This window comes from Lampetra planeri, chromosome 56 (assembly GCF_965212315.1).
Source record: "Lampetra planeri chromosome 56, kcLamPlan1.2.h2, whole genome shotgun sequence".
NCBI lineage: Eukaryota > Metazoa > Chordata > Hyperoartia > Petromyzontiformes > Petromyzontidae > Lampetra > Lampetra planeri.
Genome location: NC_136162.1, coordinates 1,107,500 through 1,120,353, shown reverse-complemented (window position 1 = coordinate 1,120,353; position 12,854 = coordinate 1,107,500). Strand labels below are relative to the sequence as shown.

General features: G+C 48.3%; 1 protein-coding gene across 2 annotated transcripts in view; it reads left to right on the top strand.

Annotated features, from left to right (window-relative positions):
• Positions 1–12,854, top strand: part of TAF6 (TATA-box binding protein associated factor 6) — a 40,860-nt gene that overhangs the window by 24,231 nt on the left and 3,775 nt on the right. Inside the window, exons 9-14 of one of the 2 annotated variants that reach the window (XM_078618107.1) lie at positions 371–472; positions 2,055–2,237; positions 5,440–5,514; positions 10,172–10,297; positions 11,562–11,684; positions 12,266–12,457. In XM_078618107.1, coding sequence (XP_078474233.1) covers positions 371–472; positions 2,055–2,237; positions 5,440–5,514; positions 10,172–10,297; positions 11,562–11,684; positions 12,266–12,457 — 801 coding nt within the window. Of the gene's footprint in view, positions 1–370; positions 473–2,054; positions 2,238–5,439; positions 5,515–10,171; positions 10,298–11,561; positions 11,763–12,265; positions 12,458–12,854 lie in introns of both variants that reach the window. The other variant, XM_078618106.1, reaches the window with a different exon arrangement.

Here is a 12,854-nt window from a genome sequence, read left to right as displayed (position 1 = left end):
TTGTCTCTGACACTACCATTGTCTCTGACACTACCATTGTCTCTGGCACTACCATTGTCTCTGGCACTACCATTGTCTCTGGCACTACCATTGTCTCTGACACTGCCATTGTCTCTGACACTACCATTGTCTCTGGCACTACCATTGTCTCTGGCACTACCATTGTCTCTGGCACTACCATTGTCTCTGGCACTACCATTGTCTCTGGCACTACCATTGTCTCTGGCACTACCATTGTCTCTGACACTACCATTGTCTCTGACACTACCATTGTCTCTGGCACTACCATTGTGTCTGACACTACCATTGTCTCTGACACTACCATTGTCTCTGACACTGCCGTTGTGAACTACCCCCCCGGCACCTGCAGGTGCGCGTGAACGTCGCTCAGAACAACCTGGCTCTGCTCATCTACCTCATGAGGATGACCAAGGCACTGCTGGACAACCAGACGCTCTACCTGGAGAAATACGTGAGCTCGTGTGAACACCCCCCCCCCCACCACCACCACCACCACCCAGCTCCCTCACTGCTTCCTCAGTGGGAGATTGGAGAGAGCGGTGCTGGCTTTGGGAATGTGGAATCTGCACCGCTCGGTGGTTCTACGCCGTCCGCGAAGATGGGCGCAGGATGATGTTGCTTTGTGTGTCTGTGGCTCCGTGCGTCAGGCGTGGTGCTGGCCACCCACCCACCCCCTCGTCTGCCACAGTGTGCCGGTCTTCATTGGTGCTACTCGCCAACAGCACTTGCCCCAATAGTCTGTTGAGGCTATGAGGGGGATCTTTGTCTTTGTACGCATGCGTGTTTTACTGCGTTTTGTGGGTGTGTGTGTTTGCATACTTCAACAGCCTTTGAACGGCAACACCGGAGATTTTTGTGTATGTCTGTGCGTGTCTGTGCGTGTCTGTGCGTGTCTGTGCGTGTCTGTGCGTGTGTAGCAAAGTGTTTAGCGCGCTCCACTACGAACACGGCAACCCAAGTTCGATTCCTGCTCATGGCCGCCAATACCAGTGACTATTTTCTGAATCGATCCTGGGCCTCCCCCTAGGTCGACTCTGCCTCAAATGAGTAGCCGGTGCGGTGTGTAAACATCGCCACTAGGGAGACAAAGGCGGCTGGGCGTGGTTCTGGCCACCCACCCCCTCGTGTGCCTTGGCGGCCTTCATTGGTGCTACAGCCATTGCCTCTATAGTCTGTTAAGGCTATATAGGGGGGATGACTGTATGTATGCATGTTAAACTTCTTTCGCACCGTACGTAGCCAACAGTGCTAATCAGAGGCGCATGGGAAGGACAACAAACGAAATATGAAACGTCGTTAGAAAGAAATGAAGTTTTCAATCTCGATGATGATTTGTGATGTTCCTAATATCGGAAGGGAGGGTGTTACTGACAGCCACGGAAACGCACCTGAAAGTACGCGATGCGGTGACCCTCTTTGTTCGATGATTAGCCAAAAGCCACTGCGAGGATGAACGAAGTTCACGTGATGGTTTATTCTCCTTGATGAGATTCGCAAGGTATTGCGGTCCATTTGTGGCAAGCACTTTGTATGTAATGAGTGCGACCTGATAACGTTTTCGTTCGGCAACCGGAAGCCAACGCAGCTCGGAGAGCACTGGACAGACGCGGTCGGATACTGCAGTAAAGGATGTGGGGAGCGGTGGCGCAGCGGTTAGCGCACGGCACTATGAACCCAGCGGCCCGAGTTTGTAAGGAAGAGCATTCCAGACGGCCGCAAAAGCGCATCTGAATCTTAAAACCGTATTTTACCAGGTAAGGCCCACTGAGCTATTTCGCTCTTTTTCTAGTGACCTGGCGTCACATAATAGCCCAATCAAGTGGCTTATCTCGTGGAAATATATCGCAGCCAAATGCTCTGAACGCACGGTTTTGATTCTAAATGCGGAGATCAAAACCGGAGGACCCAAATACACAGCAGCATGCATCAGCGTCGGACTCGAACCCACGACCTCCTGCATACCAGGTGATCCAGTTACCATCTCACCACCGCGCCGCCCACTCTTTGGTCTTGATGTGTCCCCCGTTGTGCAGCTGCACGAGCTGATCCCCGCGGTGGTGACGTGCATCGTGAGCCGCCAGCTCTGCCTGCGCCCCGACGTGGACAACCACTGGGCCCTGCGCGACTTTGCCGCGCGCCTCATGGCCCAGATCTGCAAGAACTTCAGCTCTACGACGAACAACATCCAGTCCCGCTCGACCAAGACCTTCGTGAAGGTGCTCATTGCCTCCTTTGCTGTCTCCGTTGCACTCCGTGGACCCGGCAGAGGCCTCACGCTCTTACAGTACCGGGAGAGAACATATAAACTCCACGCACTCACACACTCTGTAGGACAGGGAGAGATCATACAAACTCCACGCACTCACACACTCTGTAGGACAGGGGGAGATCATACAAACTCCACTCACTCACTCACACTCTGCAGGATAGGGGGAGATCATACAAACTACACTCACTCACACTCTGTAGGACAGGGAGAGATCATACAAACTCCACTCACTCACTCACACTCTGTAGGACAGGGAGAGATCATACAAACTCCACTCACTCACTCTCACTCTGTAGGACAGGGGGAGATCATACAAACTCCACTCACTCACTCTGTAGAACAGGGAGAGATCATACAAACTCCACTCACTCACTCACACACTGTAGAACAGGGAGAGATCATACAAACTCCACTCACTCATACCTTGAAGAACAGGGGGAGATCATACAAACTCCACGCACTCACACACTCTGTAGGACAGGGGTAGATCATACAAACTCCACTCACTCTCGCACTCTTGCAGTACCGGGAGAGATCATACAAACTCCACTCACTCTCACTCTGTAGGACAGGGGGTTATCATACAAACTCCACTCACTCAATCACTGTGTAGAACAGGGGGAGATCATACAAACTCCACTCACTCACTCTCACTCTGTAGAACAGGAGGAGATCATACAAACTCCACTCACTCACACTCTGTAGGACAGGGGGAGATCATACAAACTCCACTCACTCACACTCTGTAGAACAGGGGGAGATCATACAAACTCCACTCACTCACTCTGTAGAACAGGGGGAGATCATACAAACTCCACTCTCTCACTCTCACTCTGTAGAACAGGGGGAGATCATACAAACTCCACTCTCTCACTCTCACTCTGTAGAACAGGGGGATAACATACAAACTACACTCACTCACTCTTGCAGTACCGGGAGAGAACATACAAACTCCACGCACTCACACACACTCTGTAAGACAGGGGGAGATCATACAAACTCCACTCACTCACTCACACTCTGCAGGACAGGGGGAGATCATACAAACTACACTCACTCACTCACACTCTGCAGGACAGGGGGAGATCATACAAACTACACTCACTCACTCACACTCTGTAGGACAGGGGGATAACATACAAACTACACTCACTCACTCTCACTCTGTAGAACAGGGGGAGATCATACTAACTCCACTCACTCTCACTCTGTAGAACAGGGGGAGATCACACAAACTCCACTCATTCACTCTGTAGAACAGGGGGAGATCATACAAACTCCACTCACTCACTCACACACTGTAGGACAGGGGGAGATCACACAAACTCCACTCACTCACTCTGTAGAACAGGGGGAGATCATACAAACTCCACTCACTCACTCTGTAGAACAGGGGGAGATCATACAAACTCCACTCACTCACACTCTGTAGGACAGGGGGAGATCATACAAACTCCACTCACACACTCTGTAGGACAGGGGGAGATCATACAAACTCCACTCACTCACTCTGTAGTACAGGGGGAGATCACACAAACTCCACTCACTCACTCTGTAGAACAGGAGGAGATCACACAAACTCCACTCACTCACACACTCTGTAGAACAGGGGGAGATCATACAAACTCCACGCACTAACTCTCACTCTGTAGAACAGGGGGAGATCATACAAACTCCACTCACTCACACTCTGTAGGACAGGGGGAGATCATACAAACTCCACTCACTCACACTCTGTAGGACAGGGGGAGATCATACAAACTCCACTCACTCATACCCTGCAGGACAGGGGGAGATCATACAAACTCCACGCACTCACACACTCTGTAGAACAGGGGTAAATCATACAAACTCCACTCACTCACACTGTAGGACAGGAGGAGATCATACAAACTCCACTCACTCTGTAGAACAGGGGGAGATCATACAAACTCCACTCACTCGCTCAGCAGAACAGGGGGAGATGACACAAACTCCACTCACTCACACTCTGCAGAACAGGGGGAGATCATACAAACTCCACTTACTCACACACTCTTGCAGTACCGGGGGATAACATACAAACTCCGCTCACTCACACTGCAGTACCGGGGGAGATCATACAAACTCCACGCACTCACACTCTGTAGAACAGGAGGAGATCATACAAACTCCACTCACTCTGTAGAACAGGGGGAGATCATACAAACTCCACTTACTGACACTCTGTAGAACAGGGGGAGATCATACAAACTCCACTTACTCACTCACTCTGTAGAACAGGGGGAGATCATACAAACTCCACTTACTCACACACTCTGTAGAACAGGGGGAGATCATACAAACTCCACTTACTCACACACTCTGTAGAACAGGGGGAGATCATACAAACTCCACTTACTCACACACTCTTGCAGTACCGGGGGATAAGATACAAACTCCGCTCACTCACTCTGTAGGACAGGGGGAGATCATACAAACTCCACTCACATACTCTGTAGAACAGGGGGAGATAATACAAACTCCACTCACTCTGTAGAACAGGGGGAGATCATACAATCTCCACTTACTCACACTCTGTGGAACAGGGGGAGATCATACAAACTCCACTCACTCACACCCTGCAGAACGGGGAGATCATACAAACTCTACTCACTCACTCTGTAGAACAGGGGGAGATCATACAAACTCCACTTACTCACTCACTCTGTAGAACAGGGGTAGATCATACAAACTCCACTCACTCACTCACTCTGTAGAACAGGGGTAGATCATACAAACTACACTCACTCTGTAGAACAGGGGGAGATCACACAAACTCCACTCACTCACACTCTGCTGACCACCCACCCCCTCGTGTGCCGTGCCGGTCTTCATCGGTGCTACTCGCCAACAGCACTTGCCCCCACAAGTATGTTAAGGCTACACGGGGGACCTTTGTTAAGTGAGTTAATTTATAAATGCGCAACTCTCGTATCCAAGTACACCAACTGTCTGTGTGTGCATTGCTTGTTGCTAGCGGCGGGGATACAAAGGTGCTCTGCCATCGTGCCGGCCACCCACCCACCCCCTCGTGTGCCATGCTTGCTAGCAACACTTGCCCCAGCAGGCCGTCAGGGCTATACGGGGGGGGGGGATCTTTTGACTTTGTGTAACTTTGTGTCTCGCAGAGTCTGCACGACGACAAGACGCCGTGGACCACACGCTACGGCTGCATCGCGGGCCTGGCCGAGCTCGGCTTCGACGTGAGCCCCTCCCCCTCAGCCCCCCCCCTCAGCCCCCCCCCCTCAACCCCCCCCCCTCAACCCCCCCCTCTCCAACCCCCAACCCCCCCACACGCCGCCTCCGCTCCCCCTCGTGACAGTCAGCGGCAGAGGTCGCAACCGGGTACCCGAAACCCGGCTACCCGTACCTGGCCGGGTACGGGTACCCGTTTGCGACCCTGGTGCGGCCGGGTACGGGTAGGCCGTGAGTCACCGGTGAGTCACCGTTTGTCACTCATTTCCCAACGTCTTGTCTCTTCTCACAATTCAAGTTCCTAGAATCAACCCACCCGCGCCTGCAACGTGGCTTCATCCCAGAGGTCGCAATCGGGTACCCGATACCCGGCCGGGTACGGGTAGGGTACGGGTACGGCCGGTTACGTGTACGGGTACCCGTTTGCGACCCTGGTGCGGCCGGGTACGGGTAAGGAATCAAAACCCGTTTGCGACCTCTGGTCAGTGGCACTCCGGTTGGCCAATGGGAGGTCGTCGCACTGACCCCATTTCTGATGCTGCACCACCGATGGGCACGATTGGCTATGTACAGTGCAACAGATGTTCAACATGCGTACACACATACAACTATACACTACACACTACTATACACTACTATACTATACACTACTATACACTACTATACACTACACTACTGTACACTACACTACTATACACTACAATATACACTACTATACACTACACACTACTATACACTATACACTACTATACACTACTATACACTACTATACACTACACACTACTATACACTACTATACACTACACTACTATACACTACACACTACTATACACTACACTACTATACACTAATATACACTATACACTACACTACTATACACTACACTACTATACACTACTATACACTACACTACTGTACACTAGACTACTATACACTACTATACACTACTATACACTACTATACACTACACACTATACACTACTATACACTATACACTACTATACACTACACACTACTATACACTACTATACACTACTATACACTATACACTACACTACTATACACTACACTACTATACACTACACTACTATACACTATACACTACTATACACTACTATACACTATACACTACTATACACTACACACTACTATACACTACACACTACTATACACTACACACTACTATACACTATATACTATACACTACTATACACTATACACTACTACACACTATACACTACTATACACTATATACTATACACTACACTACTATACACTATACACTACTATACACTATATACTATACACTACACTACTATACACTACACACTACTATACACTACACACTACTATACACTATATACTATACACTACACTACTATACACTACACACTACTATACACTACACACTACTATACACTATATACTATACACTACACTACTATACACTACACACTACTATACACTACACACTACTATACACTATATACTATACACTACACTACTATACACTATACACTACTATACACTACTATACACTATACACTACTATACACTACACACTACTATACACTATATACCAGAGGTGGGACAAAGTCATTGTTATGCAAGTCCAAGTCGAGTCGCAAGTCATCAAATTCATGACTCGAGTCTGACTCGAGTCCAAGTCACATGACTCGAGTCCACATCTCATAGGTGGGACAAAGTCATTGTTATGCAAGTCCAAGTCGAGTCGCAAGTCATCAAATTCATGACTCGAGTCTGACTCGAGTCCAAATCACATGACTCGAGTCCACACCTCTGCTATATACTATACACTACACTACTATACACTATACACTACTATACACTATACACTACTATACACTACACACTACTATACACTACACACTACTATACACTATATACTATACACTACACTACTATACACTACACACTACTATACACTACACACTACTATATACTATACACTATACACTACTATACACTATACACTACTATACACTACACACTACTATACACTACACACTACTATACACTACACTACTATACACTACACACTACTATATACTATACACTATACACTACTATACACTACACACTACTATACACTACACACTACTATACACTACACTACTATACACTACTATACACTATACACTACTATACACTACACACTACTATACACTACACACTACTATACACTATATACTATACACTACACTACTATACACTACACACTACTATACACTACACACTACTATACACTATACACTACTATACACTACTATACACTATACACTACTATACACTACACACTACTATACACTACACACTACTATACACTACACACTACTATACACTATATACTATACACTACACTACTATACACTATACACTACTATACACTACTATACACTACTATACACTACTATACACTACTATACACATTACACTACTATACACTATACACTACTATACACTACACACTACTATACACTACACACTACTATACACTATACACTACTATACACTACACACTACTATACACTATATACTATACACTACACTACTATACACTACTATACACTACTATACACTACACTACTATACACTATACACTACTATACACATTACACTACTATACACTACTATACACTACACACTACTATACACTACACTACTATACACTACTATACACATTACACTACTATACACTACTATACACTACACACTACTATACACTACACTACTATACACTACTATACACATTACACTACTATACACTAATATACACTATACACCAGAGGTGGGACAAAGTCATTGTTATGCAAGTCCAAGTCGAGTCGCAAGTCATCAAATTCATGACTCGAGTCTGACTCGAGTCCAAGTCACATGACTCGAGTCCACATCTCATAGGTGGGACAAAGTCATTGTTATGCAAGTCCAAGTCGAGTCGCAAGTCATCAAATTCATGACTCGAGTCTGACTCGAGTCCAAGTCACATGACTCGAGTCCACACCTCTGCTATACACTACACTACTATACACTACACTACTATACACTACACACTACTATACACTACACACTACTATACACTACACACTACTATACACTACACTACTATACACTACACTACTATACACTATACACTACTATACATTACACTACTATACACTACTATACACTACTATACACTACTATACACATTACACTACTATACACTATACACTACTATACACTACACACTACTATACACTACACACTACTATACACTACTATACACTACACACTACTATACACTATATACTATACACTACACTACTATACACTACTATACACTACTATACACTACTATACACTACTATACACTACACTACTATACACTACTATACACATTACACTACTATACACTACTATACACTACACACTACTATACACTACACTACTATACACTACTATACACATTACACTACTATACACTACTATACACTACACACTACTATACACTACACTACTATACACTATACACTACTATACACATTACACTACTATACACTAATATACACTATACACTACACTACTATACACTACACACTACTATACACTACACACTACTATACACTACACACTACTATACACTACTATACACTATACACTACTATACACTTCCCGCTCACGGCCAACACCAGTGACGATTATTTGACCCGATCCTAGGCCTCGCCTAGGTCGTCTCAACAGCCTCACTTGAGTAGCTGGTGCGGTGTGTAGTAAACATCACCAATACACACTACACTACTATACACTACTATACACTACACTATACTACTATACACTACTATACACTACACTATACTACTATACACTACTATACACTACACTATACTACTATACACTACTATACACTACACTATACTACTATACACTACTATACACTACACTATACTACTATACACTACACTACTATACACTATACACTACTATACACTACTATACTATACAATACACATTACTATACACTACTATACTATACAATACACATTACTATACACTACTATACTATACAATACACACTACTATACACTACTATACTATACAATACACATTACTATACACTACTATACTATACAATACACATTACTATACACTACTATACTATACAATACACACTACTATACACTACTATACTATACAATACACACTACTATACACTACTATACTATACAATACACACTACTATACACTACTATACTATACAATACACACTACTATACACTACTATACTATACAATACACATTACTATACACTACTATACAATACAATACACATTACTATACACTACTATACTATACAATACACACTACTATACACTACTATACTATACAATACACACTACTATACACTACTATACTATACAATACACACTACTATACACTACTATACTATACAATACACATTACTATACACTACACACTACTGTCGTCTCAACAGCTTCACGTGAGTAGCTGGTGCGGTGTGTAGTGAACATCGCCACTGGGGAGACAAAGGCGGCCGTGCGTGGTGCTGGTCTCCCGCCCCCTCGTGCGCCGTGCCGGCCTTCGCCGGTGCCGCTACTCGCTAACGGCACTTGCCCCAACGGCCTCCTTGTCCGCGTGCGCACGCAGGTGATCAAGACGCTCGTCATCCCGCGTCTCCCCGCCGAGGGCGACCGCATCCGGCAGGTGCTGGAGGGCCCAGTGATCAGCAACATCGACAAGATCGGGGCACAGCACGTGCAGACGCTGCTGCTGGTCAGACGAGCGTGTGTGTGCGTGTGTGTGTGTGTGTGCTTGTGTGTGTGTGTGTGCGCGTGTGTGTGTGCACACACGCGGAGCGCCGGGTGGCTAAAGCACAGCAAGTTGGTACAGTAGGGGGCACAGGTGGCGCATCAGCCAGTCATCTCGGTCATCTCAGTCAGTCGACCCGTGGCACCTGCTGGGTCTGCCCCGTGACCTCCTGCCAGCGGGCGTTCGACACTTCACGTGGCCTCAAGGTGCACTTGGCCTGGCACAAGCGTCGTGGTGACGTCACCGCCACTTAGTGGCGAATGGCGGTTGTTGTGTGTATGTGTGTGGCGGTGGTGGTGTGAGGGGCGGTAGTTGTGGGGAGCGGTGGTGTAGCGGTTAGCGCGCTGCGCTATGAACCTGGCGATCCGGGTTCGATTCCCACTCACGGCCAACACCAGTGACGATTATCTGAACCGGTCCTGGGCGTCCCCTAGGTCGACTCGGCCTGAAATGAGTACCTGGTGCGGTGAGTAAACATCGCCACTGGGGAGACAAAGGCGGTCGGGCGTGGTGCTGGCCACCCACCCCCTCGTGTGCCGTGCCGGCCTTCATAAGTGCTCGCTAACAGCACTTGCCCCTATACAATTTTTATTGTTTTATATTTATATTATCTTATTATTTCCCTTCTACGTGACTTTACCGAAAGAACCAAGAATATAATACCTATAGTCTGTTAAGGCTATACGGGGGATCTTTGTTGTGAGAGGCGGTAGTGGATGATGATGATGGTGGTGTGGTGTCGGTGGTACAGTGGTGTGGTGTTGGTGGTACAGTGGTGTGGTGTTGGTGGTACAGTGGTGTGGTGTTGGTGGTACAGTGGTGTGGTGTTGGTGCTACAGCGGTGTCGTATTGGTGGTACAGCAGTGTCGTATTGGTGGTACAGCAGTGTCGTATTGGTGGTACAGCAGTGTGGTGTTGGTGGTACAGCGGTGTGGTGTTGGTGGTACAGCGGTGTGGTGTTGGTGGTACAGCGGTGTGGTGTTGGTGGTACAGCGGTGTGGTGTGGTGTTGGTGGTACAGCGGTGTGGTGTTGGTGGTACAGCGGTGTGGTGTTGGTGGTGTGGTGTTGGTGGTGTGGTGTTGGTGGTACAGCGGTGTGGTGTTGGTGGTACAGCGGTGTGGTGTTGGTGGTGTGGTGTTGGTGGTACAGCGGTGTGGTGTTGGTGGTACAGCGGTGTGGTGTTGGTGGTACAGCGGTGGTGACGCGGCTGCGCTTTGTGATCAACAGAAGCACTGCGCGCCGGTGCTGGTCAAGCTGCGTCCGGGCCCCGACAGCGCCGAGGCCTACAAGGCGGATTATGGGCACCTGGGCCCCCTGCTGTGCACCCACGTCACCAAGGCCCGCGTGCAGGTCAGCTCCTCCTCCTCCTCAATCACCGCTCAGGGCCTGCAGCTCAACCGCCCCACGCTCACCTTCACTCACCCACAGGTGAGCAGCTTCAAACTCACCACCATCACCTCAGTCCCTCCGTCGTAACCCCGACAACCGCCCCACGCTCACCTTCACTCACCGGCAGGTGAGCGGCTTCAAACTCACCACCTCAGTCCCTCCGTCGTAACCCCGACAACCGCCCCACGCTCACCTTCACTCACCGGCAGGTGAGCGGCTTCAAACTCACCACCTCAGTCCCTCCGTCGTAACCCCGACAACCGCCCCACGCTCACCTTCACTCACCGGCAGGTGAGCGGCTTCAAACTCACCACCTCAGTCCCTCCGTCGTAACCCCAACAACCGCCACGCGCTCACCTTCACTCACCGCCATCACGTGAACAGCACTGTACTCGGCTGAAGCCCGCCACCACTTAACTCGCCTGCAAGTTGTGACGCTGTATGGACGACGACGACGACGACGACGATGGGTAGTTTGATCACGACGACGATGTGTTGATGACGACGACGTTGCTGACGTTGCTTCCGTGCCCACCCCCCAGGTGCGTGGCGCCATCGGTGCCCCTCACTCGCTCGCGAGCCCCCAGACGGCGCTGCCCCCTCGCTCCTCCACCATCATCAAGGTGCCAGGCTCAGGGGGGGGGCTCTATTCCACGTCCCTGCAGGGGGGCAGCGACGCGTCTGGGCTGCCCCCCAAGTTCATCGTCGTGTCGGCCCCCACCGGCCCCACACAGGTGATCCCACACACAGACACACACAGACACACACAGACACACACACAGAGACACGTGTACACACAGACACACACACAGAGACACGTCTACACACAGACACACACAGACACACACAGACACGTGTACACGCAGACACACACACACAGACACACAGACACACGTGTACACACACACACAGATACACACACAGAGACACGTGTACACACAGACACACACAGACACACACAGACACACGTGTACACACAGACACGCGTACACACAGACACACACAGACACACGTCTACACACAGACACACGTGTGCACACAGACGCACGTGTGCACACAGACACACGTGTACACACACACAGACACACACAGACGCACGTGTACACACAGACACACGTGTACACACAGACA